Source organism: Sebastes fasciatus, chromosome 12 (genome assembly GCF_043250625.1).
Source record: "Sebastes fasciatus isolate fSebFas1 chromosome 12, fSebFas1.pri, whole genome shotgun sequence".
Classification (NCBI taxonomy): Eukaryota; Metazoa; Chordata; class Actinopteri; order Perciformes; family Sebastidae; genus Sebastes; species Sebastes fasciatus.
Window position 1 is genome coordinate 18264263 of NC_133806.1, and position 23508 is coordinate 18287770.

The 23508-nt window shown below is 38.1% G+C and overlaps 4 protein-coding genes across 4 annotated transcripts; all 4 read left to right on the plus strand.

Moving 5' to 3' along the window:
* The first annotated feature begins 725 nt into the window (after positions 1–725).
* On the plus strand, positions 726–2440 carry LOC141778252 (serum amyloid P-component-like). The gene is made up of 5 exons (XM_074652440.1): positions 726–736; positions 941–995; positions 1265–1367; positions 1466–1757; positions 1908–2440. Exons 2-5 carry the CDS (start codon positions 941–943, stop codon positions 2148–2150), a joined length of 693 nt encoding a protein of 230 aa, XP_074508541.1. The 5' UTR covers positions 726–736; the 3' UTR covers positions 2151–2440.
* A 5416-nt stretch (positions 2441–7856) lies between these two features.
* LOC141778254 (serum amyloid P-component-like) lies at positions 7857–9362 on the plus strand. The gene is made up of 4 exons (XM_074652441.1): positions 7857–7911; positions 8181–8283; positions 8382–8673; positions 8824–9362. Exons 1-4 carry the CDS (start codon positions 7857–7859, stop codon positions 9070–9072), a joined length of 699 nt encoding a protein of 232 aa, XP_074508542.1. The 3' UTR covers positions 9073–9362.
* A 5201-nt stretch (positions 9363–14563) lies between these two features.
* Positions 14564–16284, plus strand: LOC141778255 (serum amyloid P-component-like). The gene is made up of 5 exons (XM_074652442.1): positions 14564–14574; positions 14779–14833; positions 15103–15205; positions 15304–15595; positions 15746–16284. Exons 2-5 carry the CDS (start codon positions 14779–14781, stop codon positions 15992–15994), a joined length of 699 nt encoding a protein of 232 aa, XP_074508543.1. The 5' UTR covers positions 14564–14574; the 3' UTR covers positions 15995–16284.
* A 3783-nt stretch (positions 16285–20067) lies between these two features.
* Positions 20068–21788, plus strand: LOC141778256 (serum amyloid P-component-like). Its single transcript, XM_074652443.1, has 5 exons — positions 20068–20078; positions 20283–20337; positions 20607–20709; positions 20808–21099; positions 21250–21788. Exons 2-5 carry the CDS (start codon positions 20283–20285, stop codon positions 21496–21498), a joined length of 699 nt encoding a protein of 232 aa, XP_074508544.1. The 5' UTR covers positions 20068–20078; the 3' UTR covers positions 21499–21788.
* Positions 21789–23508: the final 1720 nt, after the last annotated feature.

Sequence of the window (23508 nt, forward strand, 5' to 3'; positions counted from 1 at the left end):
GATAGTCAAACATGTAAAAAACTACAGCAGATTGTTGACAGCTCAGTCACTAGGAACATTTTTATATTTGGGTAAACTACGGATACGCTGAATGTGAACTTTTTTTTTGCATTTTGCATTTTACATGAGTACAACAAGCAAGAAAGTCCACTAAGGGCAGAAGGGGTTGTGAATGGGTGAAACAAACACTTTTATGCTTTTTACGTAACGTTACGTAAGAAAGTCGGCTAAAGGCAGTTGTTGTTTATTTATGGTAATCACATTGTTACGCTTGTTTGTCTGATGTGTCCATTTATGTATTTGTGCTGGAGAGAACAACAAATTGTAACAAAAACAACCCTGGTCATGTGGCTAATAAACAATGTAATCTATTGATTTTATTGCCTTAAATTATTAAATTTGTTAAATTTTTACCTTTGTATAGTAAATAAAGAGCTCCAACTGGATGTGTGTGAATGTAATTTGGGTGATAAAACTTCATTAAAAGCATGTAATGTGCATTTGCCTGCTCTTAGTAACAACATTGTTGGGTGACGAAGAAAATAAATGTGAACACATTTTTTTTTTTTCAAGCAAGCATGACCTTTTAATTTGAATTAGCGTGTGAACATTAAGTAACCTATTAAAGTAACAGATCCAAGATTGGAACACACCCCGAGAAGAATGAGGAAGCAGTGAGGGTATAAAACTCGCTCGTATTCGCTGTTGTGCACAACATCCTGAAACAACCTTAAAGGTAAGATCAAAGAGCAAATTAAGCTGACTGCAATTTTTCCATCTGTATTGTGCTGTATAATGTGTCATGCAATTGCAAGTGACCGTAAATTTTTATTTTGAATTTGAAGTGTCCACTGGTCGTTAATAGCAACACAACAGCATTTAATTTAGTAGATTTAAACTAAAACATATTTTGGTGTCTCTTTATTTGTCTTTGTATCAGATGGCGTTTTGGCTTCTCCTTCTGATGCTGACAGCATGTGCTGCAATGCCTACCGGTAAAACATATATATGCTTTATTTAACAGAGGGGAAACAGAAGGGAATTTCACAAATAAGTTACAAGTGTGTTACCATTTGCAAAAATCTATTTTCCTAAATTATTAGGGTGAAACAAATATATAGTTGCAATTACTAATGTTGAGTAAATCTGTTGTATTGTCATGATGTGTAAAATATAAAAATGTTTTAACATATACGTTATATCATATTCCAACTCGACATTCATTTGTTTCATGAACATTTAGCAACTTTCTTCTTTTTTGTAGATCTTTCTGGTAAAATGTTCATCTTCCCAGAGGAAACCAACACAGCTAATGTGAAACTGATACCTGCGCTATCACGTCTCACTGCTATAACTGTCTGTCTCAGGTAATGTTTAAAGGGAAAAAATAAATTAAATAACGCACTATATCTCTCACTGTAGAAGCATCATATTTTATTTTATTTATTTATTTCGATGTCTGCAGGTTCAAGACCGATCTCAGCAGAAACCATGCACTATTCTCTCTGGCCACAGCCACGAATAACAATGCCTTCCTGATATTCAAGGACAGTTCAGGTGATGACATTGACGTGTATGTCGGGAATGCAAATAAAGAATTTGAAGGTCAGGACTACAAATTGAACACATGGCACTCCATTTGTACTACATGGGACGCTGCGTCTGGTCTGGTTCAGCTGTGGTTAGATGGAAAGTCAACAATTAAGAAATACTTTGGTGGACCAGCTATTGTAAATCCCATTATCATCCTCGGACAGGTCAGTTCAATTGATAAACATTTAGTTTATAGAATTCTACAAATTTCTGTATGTTGCTAAGTTTTTGATTAATTTTATGTCTGTGAAGTATTCATTTTTTAACAAGAATTGGACAGAATATAATAGTTTTTATCTCAACAATCACTACAGGAACAGGATTCCCATGGCGGGCGGTTTGACAGGAGTCAGTCTTTCCTTGGCATGATATGTGATGTCCACGTGTGGAACTACGTCCTTTCACCCTGTGAGATCATGCGCTTCATGAATGATGAAAACTACACCCCAGGGAATGTGGTCAACTGGAGTGCGCTGACTAGCATGACCACCGGAAGAGTGCTAACAGAAGATAAACAAAAGGCCTGTGAAGAGCAATGCCCAGGTGTTCTCTATTGAGTATGAAATGCAAACGGCCTGTAGACTTAAACAGTGGCTTTGAGAAGTTTGCAGCTTAGTCTTTGGGAAGTGTAGTGGCATTAATCAGCTTGAATTAAAAAACTACCATGTTTTACTAATTACAATCCTTCTTTCTGATCAGCATCTTCAATGTATTGTGTGTTATTAACGGTGCAGTTGTTACATGTAATTGTGTGACATTAGTGATATATCTTGGGGTCTGTCTTGTCTGCTGTTTTTGGTGTGATGTACTTCTTGCAGTTCATTAAAAACGGCACATTTTTCTTGCAGTCCTGTCTCATGTCCGTCATTCTGACATAAATCATTTAATAATATTCAGCACATCAGTGAAAGGCAGGGGTGCCCTGGAAATGTTGGGTCCCTTGATAACAGCTCAACAAGCCTTGATGCAACACATTTCTTTTAATCTCTAGCTTGTTGCAGAGGCCCAATCCAGCTCTGGGTCCCCGAGGTGCTACCAAAGCTTGACTTTGTACGTTACATCTGTCTTCTTTAGCCTATAGGCAATTACGACATTGGCCCATGAAGACACGGGTACTGCTCGGGTTGCTACTTCAGTGTCTGTGTCAAGCCCATTTGGGGAGGGACAATGTCAGATTAATAATTTACCCAATAAAGATCTAAAAGAAATGTGAAATATGAAATAGCCGAAACAAAAGTCTCTTCTGTGTAGTAACGAATCAGGGATGATTTGATAATTGATAAGTTGTTGATGAGTACTTCTCTAATGAGGACTATATAGTAGATAATGATGATTTACTAGAGAACAGACTAGGAGAGGCTATATTGATGAATCATTAAGTAATGATTAGTTCATAAATATTATGTGACTTGATCATACTGACCACTTTCATGGGTCATTCCTAATTAACTCTGAATCAGCTTCTGAGTGGCACAAAACTAGCAATGACTCAATGATTACTGATTACTTAAACATTAGTTACTGTTTTTGTGTCCAACCATGTAAAGTGAAACATAATATTTGGGGCCGTCAGGTGGACAAATTGAAATTATGTTATCACTTATTTAACCTCAACACTAACTGTCTAACAAGAACTGGTGAGTGAAGTGAACGTAGCCAATGTGACAAATAATTAGAGTTATCATTTCTACTAACTGCAAACATACTAAAGGCTAACCACTGATCTAACGTGATGAAGACAACAGTCTTTAGGACTAGAGCGACCTATGAGCTGTTGTGCTGGAATGATGCTCAACTTCATAATATTCATGGATGTGGATATTAATGTATATGTGGTCCGAATATGATGAAGATCTGATTTTTTTAAGGAATTCATTTAAAGCTAATGATGAAGTAGTGAAGTAATGAGGGACACCTCAGTAACTACTCCGTATTATGTTTCACTTTACTTGGTTGGACACAAAAACAGTAACTAATGTTTAAGTAATCAGTACTTAATGAGTTGTTGCTAGTTTTGTGCCACTCAGCAGCCTATTCAGAGTTAATCAGGAACGACTCATGAAAGTTGTTAGTATGATCAAGTCACATATATTCATGAACTAATCATTACTTAATCATTCATTAATATAGGATCTCCCAGTTTTACTTACTCGTTTTACCTACTCTATGAAATTTGATTGGGAGCAGTTATTGTAAAGAGTTACCGAAAATTCAGTTAGCTTTTTAAAAAATCTTTGTGAGTTGATTAATGATACAATGAGAATTGTGTTTAAGTCTGTAAGCAGGATCCTTCAGCTTAGTTAAATAGTCTAGACATCACAGCATTTTGATTCAGTGTTGCTCAATACATTTAACTAAATTAAAGTTTCAACAAAACAACAGTTTGAAAATGTCCGACGTAGTTAAAACTCAACCTGATGATCCGGTGCGGACCTTCATTGCCCCTCTTGGAGTGCACTATACTGATCCCCAGGAAGTGCAGCATGTACGGTTTCAATAACCTACATGCAGCTGGTTCATCAATCTCATACTGTACATATGAAATACTTTGTAAAAAATTAGATGCTTTGTAAGATACTGTGACCTGTTTTGATGTTGACAGATAGCATGTATGGCCTCAGCCAAATACCTTTTTAATGATTGCTCTCAGAGCAAAAGAACAAAAGGTGTCCCAGGTTTACCTTCATGAGATATGCGTGAGAGTGTTTGCATTTTTTAATTTCCTGTGCACAACGTTGTTGACACATATTTCCTTTTGTATTTTTTTTTGCACCTGATATCCTGCTCCTCCCCACTGATGAACACCTATTAATTTACTTACCAAGCCAGCCGGTCTGTTGTGGATACAGTCAACATAGCACCCCATCACGCCCTGCAACACTTAGAATAACCCAAACACACACATTCATCCTATTTATTTACTTCAGTTCCACTTTAATTCCATCAACACACTCAAGCTCTTTACCACAATTTTGGATATGAACATTGACCCAGTCATATGCCACTGGATTCGGAGCTTCCTGTGGAACAGACCACAGAGGGGGAAGGTTAATAACCTAACCTCACGCCCTCTTGACCTCAGCACAGGAGCTCCTCATGGCTGTGTTCTCTCCCCCTGCTTATTTTCACTGAACACCACCCACTTTACATCCAAGGACAGTTCTGTGAAAACAATCAAATATGCAGATGACATAACCATTGTAGGCCTCGAGTCCAGACAGCCCTACAAGCAAGACACAGATCGCCCTCTCAGTCTTAAATTGTGCAAAATAATTAAAAAAATAGACTAAAATAAAACAAATGTGAATGTTTATAGCATTCAGCAGACGTATGGGCAGGATGTAGTTGCGCAATGCTAATGCGCTGTGTTTCTGTGTTTCCAGTAAAGGATTCTATTTTTAAACTTATGCACGCCAGGAAGTCATTTTGTCTCCAAGTATGCAACACTTGACAGGTATCACAACCTCACCCAAATAATTTTGATTTTAATAATTATTGCTTTCAGAGCAAAAAAACAAAAGGTGTCCCATGTTGTCATCTTCACCCTTATGAGAAATGCATGGGTGTGTTTGTATCTTTTATTATCCCATGCTTGGCCTTCATAACACTTATTACCTCTTGGCCTTGGAAGGAGGTTATGTTTTCACCATTGTTGGTTTGTTTATTTGTTTGTTTGTTTGTTTGTCTGTGACCAGGATTACTCCAAAAGTTCACGATGGATTTGAATTTAGTTTTTTGGAGGGGTGGATTGTAGCACAATGAACAATCCATTCGATTTTGGTGGCTACCTGGATCATGATCCGGATTCAGGAATTTCTTTAATGATTCTGATCAGCCTGAGCATTAAGATCACAGGGTATAAGACATGCGCAGTGTAACTGATGGCGCGTTGATGACGCGTGACCCAGCCCCCTTCTGAGAGCAGAGGGATACTTATGTGGATGTGTGGCGAGACATCTAGGTGCGGGAGCTGCTGGCCATCTGTGGCGAGAAAGAAAAATGATGAAAACTACCCCCCAGGGAATACGGTCAACTGGAGTGCACTGACTAGCATGACCACCGGAAGAGTGCTAACAGAAGATAAACAAAAGGCCTGTGAAGAGCACAAGCAATGCCCGCGTGTTCTCTATTGAGTATGAAATGCAAACGGCCTGTAGACTTAAACAGTGGCTTTGAGAAGTTTGCAGCTTAGTCTTTGGGAAGTTTATTGGCATTAATCAGCTTGAATTAAAAAACGACCATGTTTTACAAATTACAATCCTTATTTCTGATCAGCATCTTCAATGTATTGTGTGTTATTAACGGTGCAATTGTTACATGTAATTGTGTGACATTAGTGATATATCTTGGGGTCTGTCTGCTGTTTTTGGTGTGATGTACTTCTTGCAGTTCATTAAAAACGGCACATTTTTCTTGTAGTCCTGTCTCATGTCCGTCATTCTGACATAAATCATTTAATAATATTCAGCACATCAGTGGAAGGCAGGGGTGCCCTGGAAAAGAACAAAAGGTGTACCATGTTGACCTTCATGAGATATGCATGGGTGTGTTTTTCATTTTCATTTTTTCGTTGTGGATACAGTCAACATAGCACCCCATCACGCCCTGCAAAACTTAGAATAACCCAAACACACACATTCATCCTATTTATTTACTTCAGTTCCACTTTTAATTCCATCAACACACTCAAACTCTTTACCACAAATTTGGATATGAACATTGACCCAGTCATATGCCACTGGATTCAGAGCTTCCTGTGGAACAGACCACAGAGGGTGAAGGTTAATAACCTAACCTCACGCCCTCTTGACCTCAGCACCGGAGCTCCTCATGGCTGTGTTCTCTCCCCCTGCTTATTTTCACTGTACACCACCCACTTTACATCCAAGGACAGTTCTGTGAAAATAATCAAATATGCAGATGACACAACCATTGTAGGCCTCATCTCCAATAATGATGAAACCCAGTACCGCAATGTGGTGGCCCAAGCTGTCACTTGGTGAGCAAGCAAGGACCTCATGCTCAACCCATCCAAAACCCAGGAACTCATTATTGACTTCCATTTTATGCCAAATCCCAAAATACCCATACAAATAAATGGAGACCTCATCAGCACCACTGACTCTTTTAAATTCCTTGGAACACAACTTAGCAACCTGAAGTGGAAAACTAACACGAACACATCATTGCAAAAGCTCAACATTGACTGTACTTCCTTAGACAGCAAAAAAAAAATTCCGGTGCAAGCAACAGTTCCTGTTCTACTCAGCCATCATTGAGTTTGTTATCACATCCTCTCTTACAGAAAGGATATAACAGCATGGATAGTCAAACATGTAAAAAACTACAGCAGATTGTTGACAGCTCAGTCACTAGGAACATTTTTATATTTGGGTAAACTACGGATACGCTGAATGTGAACTTTTTTTTTGCATTTTGCATTTTACATGAGTACAACAAGCAAGAAAGTCCACTAAGGGCAGAAGGGGTTGTGAATAGGTGAAACAAACACTTTTATGCTTTTTACGTAACGTTACGTAAGAAAGTCGGCTAAAGGCGGTTGTTGTTTATTTATGGTAATCACATTGTTACGCTTGTTTGTCTGATGTGTCCATTTATGTATTTGTGCTGGAGAGAACAACAAATTGTAACAAAAACAACCCTGGTCATGTGGCTAATAAACAATGTAATCTATTGATTTTATTGCCTTAAATTATTAAATTTGTTAAATTTTTACCTTTGTATAGTAAATAAAGAGCTCCAACTGGATGTGTGTGAATGTAATTTGGGTGATAAAACTTCATTAAAAGCATGTAATGTGCATTTGCCTGCTCTTAGTAACAACATTGTTGGGTGACGAAGAAAATAAATGTGAACACATTTTTTTTTTTTCAAGCAAGCATGACCTTTTAATTTGAATTAGCGTGTGAACATTAAGTAACCTATTAAAGTAACAGATCCAAGATTGGAACACACCCCGAGAAGAATGAGGAAGCAGTGAGGGTATAAAACTCGCTCGTATTCGCTGTTGTGCACAACATCCTGAAACAACCTTAAAGGTAAGATCAAAGAGCAAATTAAGCTGACTGCAATTTTTCCATCTGTATTGTGCTGTATAATGTGTCATGCAATTGCAAGTGACCGTAAATTTTTATTTTGAATTTGAAGTGTCCACTGGTCGTTAATAGCAACACAACAGCATTTAATTTAGTAGATTTAAACTAAAACATATTTTGGTGTCTCTTTATTTGTCTTTGTATCAGATGGCGTTTTGGCTTCTCCTTCTGATGCTGACAGCATGTGCTGCAATGCCTACCGGTAAAACATATATATGCTTTATTTAACAGAGGGGAAACAGAAGGGAATTTCACAAATAAGTTACAAGTGTGTTACCATTTGCAAAAATCTATTTTCCTAAATTATTAGGGTGAAACAAATATATAGTTGCAATTACTAATGTTGAGTAAATCTGTTGTATTGTCATGATGTGTAAAATATAAAAATGTTTTAACATATACGTTATATCATATTCCAACTCGACATTCATTTGTTTCATGAACATTTAGCAACTTTCTTCTTTTTTGTAGATCTTTCTGGTAAAATGTTCATCTTCCCAGAGGAAACCAACACAGCTAATGTGAAACTGATACCTGCGCTATCACGTCTCACTGCTATAACTGTCTGTCTCAGGTAATGTTTAAAGGGAAAAAATAAATTAAATAACGCACTATATCTCTCACTGTAGAAGCATCATATTTTATTTTATTTCTTTCTTTCGATGTCTGCAGGTTCAAGACCGATCTCCGCAGAAACCATGCACTATTCTCTCTGGCCACAGCCACGCATCACAATGCCTTCCTGATATTCAAGGACAGTTCAGGTGATGACATTGACGTGTATGTCGGGAATGCAAATAAAGAATTTGAAGGTCAGGACTACAAATTGAACACATGGCACTCCATTTGTACTACATGGGACGCTGCGTCTGGTCTGGTTCAGCTGTGGTTAGATGGAAAGTCAACAATTAAGAAATACTTTGGTGGACCAGCAATTGTAAATCCCATTATCATCCTCGGACAGGTCAGTTCAATTGATAAACATTTAGTTTATAGAATTCTACAAATTTCTGTATGTTGCTAAGTTTTTGATTAATTTTATGTCTGTGAAGTATTCATTTTTTAACAAGAATTGGACAGAATATAATAGTTTTTATCTCAACAATCACTACAGGAACAGGATTCCCATGGCGGGCGGTTTGACAGGAGTCAGTCTTTCCTTGGCATGATATGTGATGTCCACGTGTGGAACTACGTCCTTTCACCCTGTGAGATCATGCGCTTCATGAATGATGAAAACTACACCCCAGGGAATGTGGTCAACTGGAGTGCGCTGACTAGCATGACCACCGGAAGAGTGCTAACAGAAGATAAACAAAAGGCCTGTGAAGAGCACAAGCAATGCCCAGGTGTTCTCTATTGAGTATGAAATGCAAACGGCCTGTAGACTTAAACAGTGGCTTTGAGAAGTTTGCAGCTTAGTCTTTGGGAAGTGTAGTGGCATTAATCAGCTTGAATTAAAAAACTACCATGTTTTACTAATTACAATCCTTCTTTCTGATCAGCATCTTCAATGTATTGTGTGTTATTAACGGTGCAGTTGTTACATGTAATTGTGTGACATTAGTGATATATCTTGGGGTCTGTCTTGTCTGCTGTTTTTGGTGTGATGTACTTCTTGCAGTTCATTAAAAACGGCACATTTTTCTTGCAGTCCTGTCTCATGTCCGTCATTCTGACATAAATCATTTAATAATATTCAGCACATCAGTGAAAGGCAGGGGTGCCCTGGAAATGTTGGGTCCCTTGATAACAGCTCAACAAGCCTTGATGCAACACATTTCTTTTAATCTCTAGCTTGTTGCAGAGGCCCAATCCAGCTCTGGGTCCCCGAGGTGCTACCAAAGCTTGACTTTGTACGTTACATCTGTCTTCTTTAGCCTATAGGCAATTACGACATTGGCCCATGAAGACACGGGTACTGCTCGGGTTGCTACTTCAGTGTCTGTGTCAAGCCCATTTGGGGAGGGACAATGTCAGATTAATAATTTACCCAATAAAGATCTAAAAGAAATGTGAAATATGAAATAGCCGAAACAAAAGTCTCTTCTGTGTAGTAACGAATCAGGGATGATTTGATAATTGATAAGTTGTTGATGAGTACTTCTCTAATGAGGACTATATAGTAGATAATGATGATTTACTAGAGAACAGACTAGGAGAGGCTATATTGATGAATCATTAAGTAATGATTAGTTCATAAATATTATGTGACTTGATCATACTGACCACTTTCATGAGTCATTCCTAATTAACTCTGAATCAGCTTCTGAGTGGCACAAAACTAGCAATGACTCAATGATTACTGATTACTTAAACATTAGTTACTGTTTTTGTGTCCAACCATGTAAAGTGAAACATAATATTTGGGGCCGTCAGGTGGACAAATTGAAATTATGTTATCACTTATTTAACCTCAACACTAACTGTCTAACAAGAACTGGTGAGTGAAGTGAACGTAGCCAATGTGACAAATAATTAGAGTTATCATTTCTACTAACTGCAAACATACTAAAGGCTAACCACTGATCTAACGTGATGAAGACAACAGTCTTTAGGACTAGAGCGACCTATGAGCTGTTGTGCTGGAATGATGCTCAACTTCATAATATTCATGGATGTGGATATTAATGTATATGTGGTCCGAATATGATGAAGATCTGATTTTTTTAAGGAATTCATTTAAAGCTAATGATGAAGTAGTGAAGTAATGAGGGACACCTCAGTAACTACTCCGTATTATGTTTCACTTTACTTGGTTGGACACAAAAACAGTAACTAATGTTTAAGTAATCAGTACTTAATGAGTTGTTGCTAGTTTTGTGCCACTCAGCAGCCTATTCAGAGTTAATCAGGAACGACTCATGAAAGTTGTTAGTATGATCAAGTCACATATATTCATGAACTAATCATTACTTAATCATTCATTAATATAGGATCTCCCAGTTTTACTTACTCGTTTTACCTACTCTATGAAATTTGATTGGGAGCAGTTATTGTAAAGAGTTACCGAAAATTCAGTTAGCTTTTTAAAAAATCTTTGTGAGTTGATTAATGATACAATGAGAATTGTGTTTAAGTCTGTAAGCAGGATCCTTCAGCTTAGTTAAATAGTCTAGACATCACAGCATTTTGATTCAGTGTTGCTCAATACATTTAACTAAATTAAAGTTTCAACAAAACAACAGTTTGAAAATGTCCGACGTAGTTAAAACTCAACCTGATGATCCGGTGCGGACCTTCATTGCCCCTCTTGGAGTGCACTATACTGATCCCCAGGAAGTGCAGCATGTACGGTTTCAATAACCTACATGCAGCTGGTTCATCAATCTCATACTGTACATATGAAATACTTTGTAAAAAATTAGATGCTTTGTAAGATACTGTGACCTGTTTTGATGTTGACAGATAGCATGTATGGCCTCAGCCAAATACCTTTTTAATGATTGCTCTCAGAGCAAAAGAACAAAAGGTGTCCCAGGTTTACCTTCATGAGATATGCGTGAGAGTGTTTGCATTTTTTAATTTCCTGTGCACAACGTTGTTGACACATATTTCCTTTTGTATTTTTTTTTGCACCTGATATCCTGCTCCTCTCCACTGATGAACACCTATTAATTTACTTACCAAGCCAGCCGGTCTGTTGTGGATACAGTCAACATAGCACCCCATCACGCCCTGCAACACTTAGAATAACCCAAACACACACATTCATCCTATTTATTTACTTCAGTTCCACTTTAATTCCATCAACACACTCAAACTCTTTACCACAATTTTGGATATGAACATTGACCCAGTCATATGCCACTGGATTCGGAGCTTCCTGTGGAACAGACCACAGAGGGGGAAGGTTAATAACCTAACCTCACGCCCTCTTGACCTCAGCACAGGAGCTCCTCATGGCTGTGTTCTCTCCCCCTGCTTATTTTCACTGAACACCACCCACTTTACATCCAAGGACAGTTCTGTGAAAACAATCAAATATGCAGATGACATAACCATTGTAGGCCTCGAGTCCAGACAGCCCTACAAGCAAGACACAGATCGCCCTCTCAGTCTTAAATTGTGCAAAATAATTAAAAAAATAGACTAAAATAAAACAAATGTGAATGTTTATAGCATTCAGCAGACGTATGGGCAGGATGTAGTTGCGCAATGCTAATGCGCTGTGTTTCTGTGTTTCCAGTAAAGGATTCTATTTTTAAACTTATGCACGCCAGGAAGTCATTTTGTCTCCAAGTATGCAACACTTGACAGGTATCACAACCTCACCCAAATAATTTTGATTTTAATAATTATTGCTTTTAGAGCAAAAAAACAAAAGGTGTCCCATGTTGTCATCTTCACCCTTATGAGAAATGCATGGGTGTGTTTGTATCTTTTATTATCCCATGCTTGGCCTTCATAACACTTATTACCTCTTGGCCTTGGAAGGAGGTTATGTTTTCACCATTGTTGGTTTGTTTATTTGTTTGTTTGTTTGTTTGTCTGTGACCAGGATTACTCCAAAAGTTCACGATGGATTTGAATTTAGTTTTTTGGAGGGGTGGATTGTAGCACAATGAACAATCCATTCGATTTTGGTGGCTACCTGGATCATGATCCGGATTCAGGAATTTCTTTAATGATTCTGATCAGCCTGAGCATTAAGATCACAGGGTATAAGACATGCGCAGTGTAACTGATGGCGCGTTGATGACGCGTGACCCAGCCCCCTTCTGAGAGCAGAGGGATACTTATGTGGATGTGTGGCGAGACATCTAGGTGCGGGAGCTGCTGGCCATCTGTGGCGAGAAAGAAAAATGATGAAAACTACCCCCCAGGGAATATGGTCAACTGGAGTGCGCTGACTAGCATGACCACCGGAAGAGTGCTAACAGAAGATAAACAAAAGGCCTGTGAAGAGCACAAGCAATGCCCGCGTGTTCTCTATTGAGTATGAAATGCAAACGGCCTGTAGACTTAAACAGTGGCTTTGAGAAGTTTGCAGCTTAGTCTTTGGGAAGTTTATTGGCATTAATCAGCTTGAATTAAAAAACGACCATGTTTTACAAATTACAATCCTTATTTCTGATCAGCATCTTCAATGTATTGTGTGTTATTAACGGTGCAATTGTTACATGTAATTGTGTGACATTAGTGATATATCTTGGGGTCTGTCTGCTGTTTTTGGTGTGATGTACTTCTTGCAGTTCATTAAAAACGGCACATTTTTCTTGTAGTCCTGTCTCATGTCCGTCATTCTGACATAAATCATTTAATAATATTCAGCACATCAGTGGAAGGCAGGGGTGCCCTGGAAAAGAACAAAAGGTGTACCATGTTGACCTTCATGAGATATGCATGGGTGTGTTTTTCATTTTCATTTTTTCGTTGTGGATACAGTCAACATAGCACCCCATCACGCCCTGCAAAACTTAGAATAACCCAAACACACACATTCATCCTATTTATTTACTTCAGTTCCACTTTTAATTCCATCAACACACTCAAACTCTTTACCACAAATTTGGATATGAACATTGACCCAGTCATATGCCACTGGATTCAGAGCTTCCTGTGGAACAGACCACAGAGGGTGAAGGTTAATAACCTAACCTCACGCCCTCTTGACCTCAGCACCGGAGCTCCTCATGGCTGTGTTCTCTCCCCCTGCTTATTTTCACTGTACACCACCCACTTTACATCCAAGGACAGTTCTGTGAAAATAATCAAATATGCAGATGACACAACCATTGTAGGCCTCATCTCCAATAATGATGAAACCCAGTACCGCAATGTGGTGGCCCAAGCTGTCACTTGGTGAGCAAGCAAGGACCTCATGCTCAACCCATCCAAAACCCAGGAACTCATTATTGACTTCCATTTTATGCCAAATCCCAAAATACCCATACAAATAAATGGAGACCTCATCAGCACCACTGACTCTTTTAAATTCCTTGGAACACAACTTAGCAACCTGAAGTGGAAAACTAACACGAACACATCATTGCAAAAGCTCAACATTGACTGTACTTCCTTAGACAGCAAAAAAAAAATTCCGGTGCAAGCAACAGTTCCTGTTCTACTCAGCCATCATTGAGTTTGTTATCACATCCTCTCTTACAGAAAGGATATAACAGCATGGATAGTCAAACATGTAAAAAACTACAGCAGATTGTTGACAGCTCAGTCACTAGGAACATTTTTATATTTGGGTAAACTACGGATACGCTGAATGTGAACTTTTTTTTTGCATTTTGCATTTTACATGAGTACAACAAGCAAGAAAGTCCACTAAGGGCAGAAGGGGTTGTGAATAGGTGAAACAAACACTTTTATGCTTTTTACGTAACGTTACGTAAGAAAGTCGGCTAAAGGCGGTTGTTGTTTATTTATGGTAATCACATTGTTACGCTTGTTTGTCTGATGTGTCCATTTATGTATTTGTGCTGGAGAGAACAACAAATTGTAACAAAAACAACCCTGGTCATGTGGCTAATAAACAATGTAATCTATTGATTTTATTGCCTTAAATTATTAAATTTGTTAAATTTTTACCTTTGTATAGTAAATAAAGAGCTCCAACTGGATGTGTGTGAATGTAATTTGGGTGATAAAACTTCATTAAAAGCATGTAATGTGCATTTGCCTGCTCTTAGTAACAACATTGTTGGGTGACGAAGAAAATAAATGTGAACACATTTTTTTTTTTTCAAGCAAGCATGACCTTTTAATTTGAATTAGCGTGTGAACATTAAGTAACCTATTAAAGTAACAGATCCAAGATTGGAACACACCCCGAGAAGAATGAGGAAGCAGTGAGGGTATAAAACTCGCTCGTATTCGCTGTTGTGCACAACATCCTGAAACAACCTTAAAGGTAAGATCAAAGAGCAAATTAAGCTGACTGCAATTTTTCCATCTGTATTGTGCTGTATAATGTGTCATGCAATTGCAAGTGACCGTAAATTTTTATTTTGAATTTGAAGTGTCCACTGGTCGTTAATAGCAACACAACAGCATTTAATTTAGTAGATTTAAACTAAAACATATTTTGGTGTCTCTTTATTTGTCTTTGTATCAGATGGCGTTTTGGCTTCTCCTTCTGATGCTGACAGCATGTGCTGCAATGCCTACCGGTAAAACATATATATGCTTTATTTAACAGAGGGGAAACAGAAGGGAATTTCACAAATAAGTTACAAGTGTGTTACCATTTGCAAAAATCTATTTTCCTAAATTATTAGGGTGAAACAAATATATAGTTGCAATTACTAATGTTGAGTAAATCTGTTGTATTGTCATGATGTGTAAAATATAAAAATGTTTTAACATATACGTTATATCATATTCCAACTCGACATTCATTTGTTTCATGAACATTTAGCAACTTTCTTCTTTTTTGTAGATCTTTCTGGTAAAATGTTCATCTTCCCAGAGGAAACCAACACAGCTAATGTGAAACTGATACCTGCGCTATCACGTCTCACTGCTATAACTGTCTGTCTCAGGTAATGTTTAAAGGGAAAAAATAAATTAAATAACGCACTATATCTCTCACTGTAGAAGCATCATATTTTATTTTATTTATTTCTTTCGATGTCTGCAGGTTCAAGACCGATCTCAGCAGAAACCATGCACTATTCTCTCTGGCCACAGCCACGCATCACAATGCCTTCCTGATATTCAAGGACAGTTCAGGTGATGACATTGACGTGTATGTCGGGAATGCAAATAAAGAATTTGAAGGTCAGGACTACAAATTGAACACATGGCACTCCATTTGTACTACATGGGACGCTGCGTCTGGTCTGGTTCAGCTGTGGTTAGATGGAAAGTCAACAATTAAGAAATACTTTGGTGGACCAGCAATTGTAAATCCCATTATCATCCTCGGACAGGTCAGTTCAATTGATAAACATTTAGTTTATAGAATTCTACAAATTTCTGTATGTTGCTAAGTTTTTGATTAATTTTATGTCTGTGAAGTATTCATTTTTTAACAAGAATTGGACAGAATATAATAGTTTTTATCTCAACAATCACTACAGGAACAGGATTCCCATGGCGGGCGGTTTGACAGGAGTCAGTCTTTCCTTGGCATGATATGTGATGTCCACGTGTGGAACTACGTCCTTTCACCCTGTGAGATCATGCGCTTCATGAATGATGAAAACTACACCCCAGGGAATGTGGTCAACTGGAGTGCGCTGACTAGCATGACCACCGGAAGAGTGCTAACAGAAGATAAACAAAAGGCCTGTGAAGAGCACAAGCAATGCCCAGGTGTTCTCTATTGAGTATGAAATGCAAACGGCCTGTAGACTTAAACAGTGGCTTTGAGAAGTTTGCAGCTTAGTCTTTGGGAAGTGTAGTGGCATTAATCAGCTTGAATTAAAAAACTACCATGTTTTACTAATTACAATCCTTCTTTCTGATCAGCATCTTCAATGTATTGTGTGTTATTAACGGTGCAGTTGTTACATGTAATTGTGTGACATTAGTGATATATCTTGGGGTCTGTCTTGTCTGCTGTTTTTGGTGTGATGTACTTCTTGCAGTTCATTAAAAACGGCACATTTTTCTTGCAGTCCTGTCTCATGTCCGTCATTCTGACATAAATCATTTAATAATATTCAGCACATCAGTGAAAGGCAGGGGTGCCCTGGAAATGTTGGGTCCCTTGATAACAGCTCAACAAGCCTTGATGCAACACATTTCTTTTAATCTCTAGCTTGTTGCAGAGGCCCAATCCAGCTCTGGGTCCCCGAGGTGCTACCAAAGCTTGACTTTGTACGTTACATCTGTCTTCTTTAGCCTATAGGCAATTACGACATTGGCCCATGAAGACACGGGTACTGCTCGGGTTGCTACTTCAGTGTCTGTGTCAAGCCCATTTGGGGAGGGACAATGTCAGATTAATAATTTACCCAATAAAGATCTAAAAGAAATGTGAAATATGAAATAGCCGAAACAAAAGTCTCTTCTGTGTAGTAACGAATCAGGGATGATTTGATAATTGATAAGTTGTTGATGAGTACTTCTCTAATGAGGACTATATAGTAGATAATGATGATTTACTAGAGAACAGACTAGGAGAGGCTATATTGATGAATCATTAAGTAATGATTAGTTCATAAATATTATGTGACTTGATCATACTGACCACTTTCATGAGTCATTCCTAATTAACTCTGAATCAGCTTCTGAGTGGCACAAAACTAGCAATGACTCAATGATTACTGATTACTTAAACATTAGTTACTGTTTTTGTGTCCAACCATGTAAAGTGAAACATAATATTTGGGGCCGTCAGGTGGACAAATTGAAATTATGTTATCACTTATTTAACCTCAACACTAACTGTCTAACACGAACTGGTGAGTGAAGTGAACCTCACGCCCTCTTGACCTCAGCACAGGAGTTCCTCAAGGCTGTGTTCTCTACCCCTGCTTATTTTCACTGTACAGCACCCACTTTACATCCAAGGACAGTTCTGTGAAAACAATCAAATATGCAGATGACACAACCATTGTAGGCCTCGAGTCCAGACAGCCCTGCAAGCAAGACACAGATCGCCCTCTTAGTCTTAAATTGTGCAAAATAATAAAAAAATAGAATAAAATAAAACAAACGTGAATGTTTATAGCGCATCATTCAGCAGATGTATTGGCAGTATGTAGTCGCCAATGCTAATGCGCTGTGTTACTGTGTTTCCAGTAAAGGATTCTATTTTTAAACTTATGCATGCCAGGAAGTCACTTTGTCTCCAAGTATGCAACACTTGACAGGTATCACAACCTCGGCCAAATAATTTTAATTATTGCTTTCAGAGCAAAAAAAACAAAAGGTGTCCCATGTTGTCATCTTCGCCCTTATGAGAAATGCATGGGTGTGTTTGTATCTTTTATTATCCCATGCTTGGCCTTCATGACACTTATTACCTCTTGGCCTTTGAAGGAGGTTATGTTTTCACCGTTGTTGGTTTGTTTGTTTGTTTGTTTGTTTGTCTGTGACCAGGATTACTCCAAAAGTTCAAGATGGATTTGAATTTAGTTTTTTGGAGGGGTGGAGTGTAGCACGATGAACAATCCATTCGATTTTGGTGGCTACCTGGATCATGATCCGTATTCAGGAATTTCTTTAATGATTCTGATCAGCCTGAGCATTAAGATCACAGGGTATAAGACATGCGCAGTGTAACTGATGGCGCGTTGATGACGCGTGACCCAGCCCCCTTCTGAGAGCAGAGGGATACTTATGTGGATGTGTGGCGAGACATCTAGGTGCGGGAGCTGCTGGCCATCTGTGGCGAGAAAGAAAAATGATGAAAACTACCCCCCAGGGAATATGGTCAACTGGAGTGCGCTGACTAGCATGACCACCGGAAGAGTGCTAACAGAAGATAAACAAAAGGCCTGTGAAGAGCACAAGCAATGCCCGCGTGTTCTCTATTGAGTATGAAATGCAAACGGCCTGTAGACTTAAACAGTGGCTTTGAGAAGTTTGCAGCTTAGTCTTTGGGAAGTTTATTGGCATTAATCAGCTTGAATTAAAAAACGACCATGTTTTACAAATTACAATCCTTATTTCTGATCAGCATCTTCAATGTATTGTGTGTTATTAACGGTGCAATTGTTACATGTAATTGTGTGACATTAGTGATATATCTTGGGGTCTGTCTGCTGTTTTTGGTGTGATGTACTTCTTGCAGTTCATTAAAAACGGCACATTTTTCTTGTAGTCCTGTCTCATGTCCGTCATTCTGACATAAATCATTTAATAATATTCAGCACATCAGTGGAAGGCAGGGGTGCCCTGGAAAAGAACAAAAGGTGTACCATGTTGACCTTCATGAGATATGCATGGGTGTGTTTTTCATTTTCATTTTTTCGTTGTGGATACAGTCAACATAGCACCCCATCACGCCCTGCAAAACTTAGAATAACCCAAACACACACATTCATCCTATTTATTTACTTCAGTTCCACTTTTAATTCCATCAACACACTCAAACTCTTTACCACAAATTTGGATATGAACATTGACCCAGTCATATGCCACTGGATTCAGAGCTTCCTGTGGAACAGACCACAGAGGGTGAAGGTTAATAACCTAACCTCACGCCCTCTTGACCTCAGCACCGGAGCTCCTCATGGCTGTGTTCTCTCCCCCTGCTTATTTTCACTGTACACCACCCACTTTACATCCAAGGACAGTTCTGTGAAAATAATCAAATATGCAGATGACACAACCATTGTAGGCCTCATCTCCAATAATGATGAAACCCAGTACCGCAATGTGGTGGCCCAAGCTGTCACTTGGTGAGCAAGCAAGGACCTCATGCTCAACCCATCCAAAACCCAGGAACTCATTATTGACTTCCATTTTATGCCAAATCCCAAAATACCCATACAAATAAATGGAGACCTCATCAGCACCACTGACTCTTTTAAATTCCTTGGAACACAACTTAGCAACCTGAAGTGGAAAACTAACACGAACACATCATTGCAAAAGCTCAACATTGACTGTACTTCCTTAGACAGCAAAAAAAAAATTCCGGTGCAAGCAACAGTTCCTGTTCTACTCAGCCATCATTGAGTTTGTTATCACATCCTCTCTTACAGAAAGGATATAACAGCATGGATAGTCAAACATGTAAAAAACTACAGCAGATTGTTGACAGCTCAGTCACTAGGAACATTTTTATATTTGGGTAAACTACGGATACGCTGAATGTGAACTTTTTTTTTGCATTTTGCATTTTACATGAGTACAACAAGCAAGAAAGTCCACTAAGGGCAGAAGGGGTTGTGAATAGGTGAAACAAACACTTTTATGCTTTTTACGTAACGTTACGTAAGAAAGTCGGCTAAAGGCGGTTGTTGTTTATTTATGGTAATCACATTGTTACGCTTGTTTGTCTGATGTGTCCATTTATGTATTTGTGCTGGAGAGAACAACAAATTGTAACAAAAACAACCCTGGTCATGTGGCTAATAAACAATGTAATCTATTGATTTTATTGCCTTAAATTATTAAATTTGTTAAATTTTTACCTTTGTATAGTAAATAAAGAGCTCCAACTGGATGTGTGTGAATGTAATTTGGGTGATAAAACTTCATTAAAAGCATGTAATGTGCATTTGCCTGCTCTTAGTAACAACATTGTTGGGTGACGAAGAAAATAAATGTGAACACATTTTTTTTTTTTCAAGCAAGCATGACCTTTTAATTTGAATTAGCGTGTGAACATTAAGTAACCTATTAAAGTAACAGATCCAAGATTGGAACACACCCCGAGAAGAATGAGGAAGCAGTGAGGGTATAAAACTCGCTCGTATTCGCTGTTGTGCACAACATCCTGAAACAACCTTAAAGGTAAGATCAAAGAGCAAATTAAGCTGACTGCAATTTTTCCATCTGTATTGTGCTGTATAATGTGTCATGCAATTGCAAGTGACCGTAAATTTTTATTTTGAATTTGAAGTGTCCACTGGTCGTTAATAGCAACACAACAGCATTTAATTTAGTAGATTTAAACTAAAACATATTTTGGTGTCTCTTTATTTGTCTTTGTATCAGATGGCGTTTTGGCTTCTCCTTCTGATGCTGACAGCATGTGCTGCAATGCCTACCGGTAAAACATATATATGCTTTATTTAACAGAGGGGAAACAGAAGGGAATTTCACAAATAAGTTACAAGTGTGTTACCATTTGCAAAAATCTATTTTCCTAAATTATTAGGGTGAAACAAATATATAGTTGCAATTACTAATGTTGAGTAAATCTGTTGTATTGTCATGATGTGTAAAATATAAAAATGTTTTAACATATACGTTATATCATATTCCAACTCGACATTCATTTGTTTCATGAACATTTAGCAACTTTCTTCTTTTTTGTAGATCTTTCTGGTAAAATGTTCATCTTCCCAGAGGAAACCAACACAGCTAATGTGAAACTGATACCTGCGCTATCACGTCTCACTGCTATAACTGTCTGTCTCAGGTAATGTTTAAAGGGAAAAAATAAATTAAATAACGCACTATATCTCTCACTGTAGAAGCATCATATTTTATTTTATTTCTTTCTTTCGATGTCTGCAGGTTCAAGACCGATCTCAGCAGAAACCATGCACTATTCTCTCTGGCCACAGCCACGCATCACAATGCCTTCCTGATATTCAAGGACAGTTCAGGTGATGACATTGACGTGTATGTCGGGAATGCAAATAAAGAATTTGAAGGTCAGGACTACAAATTGAACACATGGCACTCCATTTGTACTACATGGGACGCTGCGTCTGGTCTGGTTCAGCTGTGGTTAGATGGAAAGTCAACAATTAAGAAATACTTTGGTGGACCAGCAATTGTAAATCCCATTATCATCCTCGGACAGGTCAGTTCAATTGATAAACATTTAGTTTATAGAATTCTACAAATTTCTGTATGTTGCTAAGTTTTTGATTAATTTTATGTCTGTGAAGTATTCATTTTTTAACAAGAATTGGACAGAATATAATAGTTTTTATCTCAACAATCACTACAGGAACAGGATTCCCATGGCGGGCGGTTTGACAGGAGTCAGTCTTTCCTTGGCATGATATGTGATGTCCACGTGTGGAACTACGTCCTTTCACCCTGTGAGATCATGCGCTTCATGAATGATGAAAACTACACCCCAGGGAATGTGGTCAACTGGAGTGCGCTGACTAGCATGACCACCGGAAGAGTGCTAACAGAAGATAAACAAAAGGTCTGTGAAGAGCACAAGCAATGCCCAGGTGTTCTCTATTGAGTATGAAATGCAAACGGCCTGTAGACTTAAACAGTGGCTTTGAGAAGTTTGCAGCTTAGTCTTTGGGAAGTGTAGTGGCATTAATCAGCTTGAATTAAAAAACTACCATGTTTTACTAATTACAATCCTTCTTTCTGATCAGCATCTTCAATGTATTGTGTGTTATTAACGGTGCAGTTGTTACATGTAATTGTGTGACATTAGTGATATATCTTGGGGTCTGTCTTGTCTGCTGTTTTTGGTGTGATGTACTTCTTGCAGTTCATTAAAAACGGCACATTTTTCTTGCAGTCCTGTCTCATGTCCGTCATTCTGACATAAATCATTTAATAATATTCAGCACATCAGTGAAAGGCAGGGGTGCCCTGGAAATGTTGGGTCCCTTGATAACAGCTCAACAAGCCTTGATGCAACACATTTCTTTTAATCTCTAGCTTGTTGCAGAGGCCCAATCCAGCTCTGGGTCCCCGAGGTGCTACCAAAGCTTGACTTTGTACGTTACATCTGTCTTCTTTAGCCTATAGGCAATTACGACATTGGCCCATGAAGACACGGGTACTGCTCGGGTTGCTACTTCAGTGTCTGTGTCAAGCCCATTTGGGGAGGGACAATGTCAGATTAATAATTTACCCAATAAAGATCTAAAAGAAATGTGAAATATGAAATAGCCGAAACAAAAGTCTCTTCTGTGTAGTAACGAATCAGGGATGATTTGATAATTGATAAGTTGTTGATGAGTACTTCTCTAATGAGGACTATATAGTAGATAATGATGATTTACTAGAGAACAGACTAGGAGAGGCTATATTGATGAATCATTAAGTAATGATTAGTTCATAAATATTATGTGACTTGATCATACTGACCACTTTCATGAGTCATTCCTAATTAACTCTGAATCAGCTTCTGAGTGGCACAAAACTAGCAATGACTCAATGATTACTGATTACTTAAACATTAGTTACTGTTTTTGTGTCCAACCATGTAAAGTGAAACATAATATTTGGGGCTGTCAGGTGGACAAATTGAAATTATGTTATCACTTATTTAACCTCAACACTAACTGTCTAACAAGAACTGGTGAGTGAAGTGAACGTAGCCAATGTGACAAATAATTAGAGTTATCATTTCTACTAACTGCAAACATACTAAAGGCTAACCACTGATCTAACGTGATGAAGACAACAGTCTTTAGGACTAGAGCGACCTATGAGCTGTTGTGCTGGAATGATGCTCAACTTCATAATATTCATGGATGTGGATATTAATGTATATGTGGTCCGAATATGATGAAGATCTGATTTTTTTAAGGAATTCATTTAAAGCTAATGATGAAGTAGTGAAGTAATGAGGGACACCTCAGTAACTACTCCGTATTATGTTTCACTTTACTTGGTTGGACACAAAAACAGTAACTAATGTTTAAGTAATCAGTACTTAATGAGTTGTTGCTAGTTTTGTGCCACTCAGCAGCCTATTCAGAGTTAATCAGGAACGACTCATGAAAGTTGTTAGTATGATCAAGTCACATATATTCATGAACTAATCATTACTTAATCATTCATTAATATAGGATCTCCCAGTTTTACTTACTCGTTTTACCTACTCTATGAAATTTGATTGGGAGCAGTTATTGTAAAGAGTTACCGAAAATTCAGTTAGCTTTTTAAAAAATCTTTGTGAGTTGATTAATGATACAATGAGAATTGTGTTTAAGTCTGTAAGCAGGATCCTTCAGCTTAGTTAAATAGTCTAGACATCACAGCATTTTGATTCAGTGTTGCTCAATACATTTAACTAAATTAAAGTTTCAACAAAACAACAGTTTGAAAATGTCCGACGTAGTTAAAACTCAACCTGATGATCCGGTGCGGACCTTCATTGCCCCTCTTGGAGTGCACTATACTGATCCCCAGGAAGTGCAGCATGTACGGTTTCAATAACCTACATGCAGCTGGTTCATCAATCTCATACTGTACATATGAAATACTTTGTAAAAAATTAGATGCT

Excerpts from the sequence above, each read along its gene's own strand:
- LOC141778254 (XM_074652441.1), top strand. The coding sequence starts at position 7,857 with ATGGCGTTTTGGCTTCTCCTTCTGATGCTGACAGCATGTGCTGCAATG. Across the intron at positions 8,284-8,381 it reads GCTATAACTGTCTGTCTCAG|GTTCAAGACCGATCTCCGCA; the intron begins GTAATGTTTAAA and ends CGATGTCTGCAG. Across the intron at positions 8,674-8,823 it reads CCATTATCATCCTCGGACAG|GAACAGGATTCCCATGGCGG; the intron begins GTCAGTTCAATT and ends CAATCACTACAG.
- LOC141778256 (XM_074652443.1), top strand. The coding sequence starts at position 20,283 with ATGGCGTTTTGGCTTCTCCTTCTGATGCTGACAGCATGTGCTGCAATG. Across the intron at positions 20,338-20,606 it reads ATGTGCTGCAATGCCTACCG|ATCTTTCTGGTAAAATGTTC; the intron begins GTAAAACATATA and ends TCTTTTTTGTAG. Across the intron at positions 21,100-21,249 it reads CCATTATCATCCTCGGACAG|GAACAGGATTCCCATGGCGG; the intron begins GTCAGTTCAATT and ends CAATCACTACAG.
- LOC141778255 (XM_074652442.1), top strand. The coding sequence starts at position 14,779 with ATGGCGTTTTGGCTTCTCCTTCTGATGCTGACAGCATGTGCTGCAATG. Across the intron at positions 14,834-15,102 it reads ATGTGCTGCAATGCCTACCG|ATCTTTCTGGTAAAATGTTC; the intron begins GTAAAACATATA and ends TCTTTTTTGTAG. Across the intron at positions 15,596-15,745 it reads CCATTATCATCCTCGGACAG|GAACAGGATTCCCATGGCGG; the intron begins GTCAGTTCAATT and ends CAATCACTACAG.
- LOC141778252 (XM_074652440.1), top strand. The coding sequence starts at position 941 with ATGGCGTTTTGGCTTCTCCTTCTGATGCTGACAGCATGTGCTGCAATG. Across the intron at positions 996-1,264 it reads ATGTGCTGCAATGCCTACCG|ATCTTTCTGGTAAAATGTTC; the intron begins GTAAAACATATA and ends TCTTTTTTGTAG. Across the intron at positions 1,368-1,465 it reads GCTATAACTGTCTGTCTCAG|GTTCAAGACCGATCTCAGCA; the intron begins GTAATGTTTAAA and ends CGATGTCTGCAG.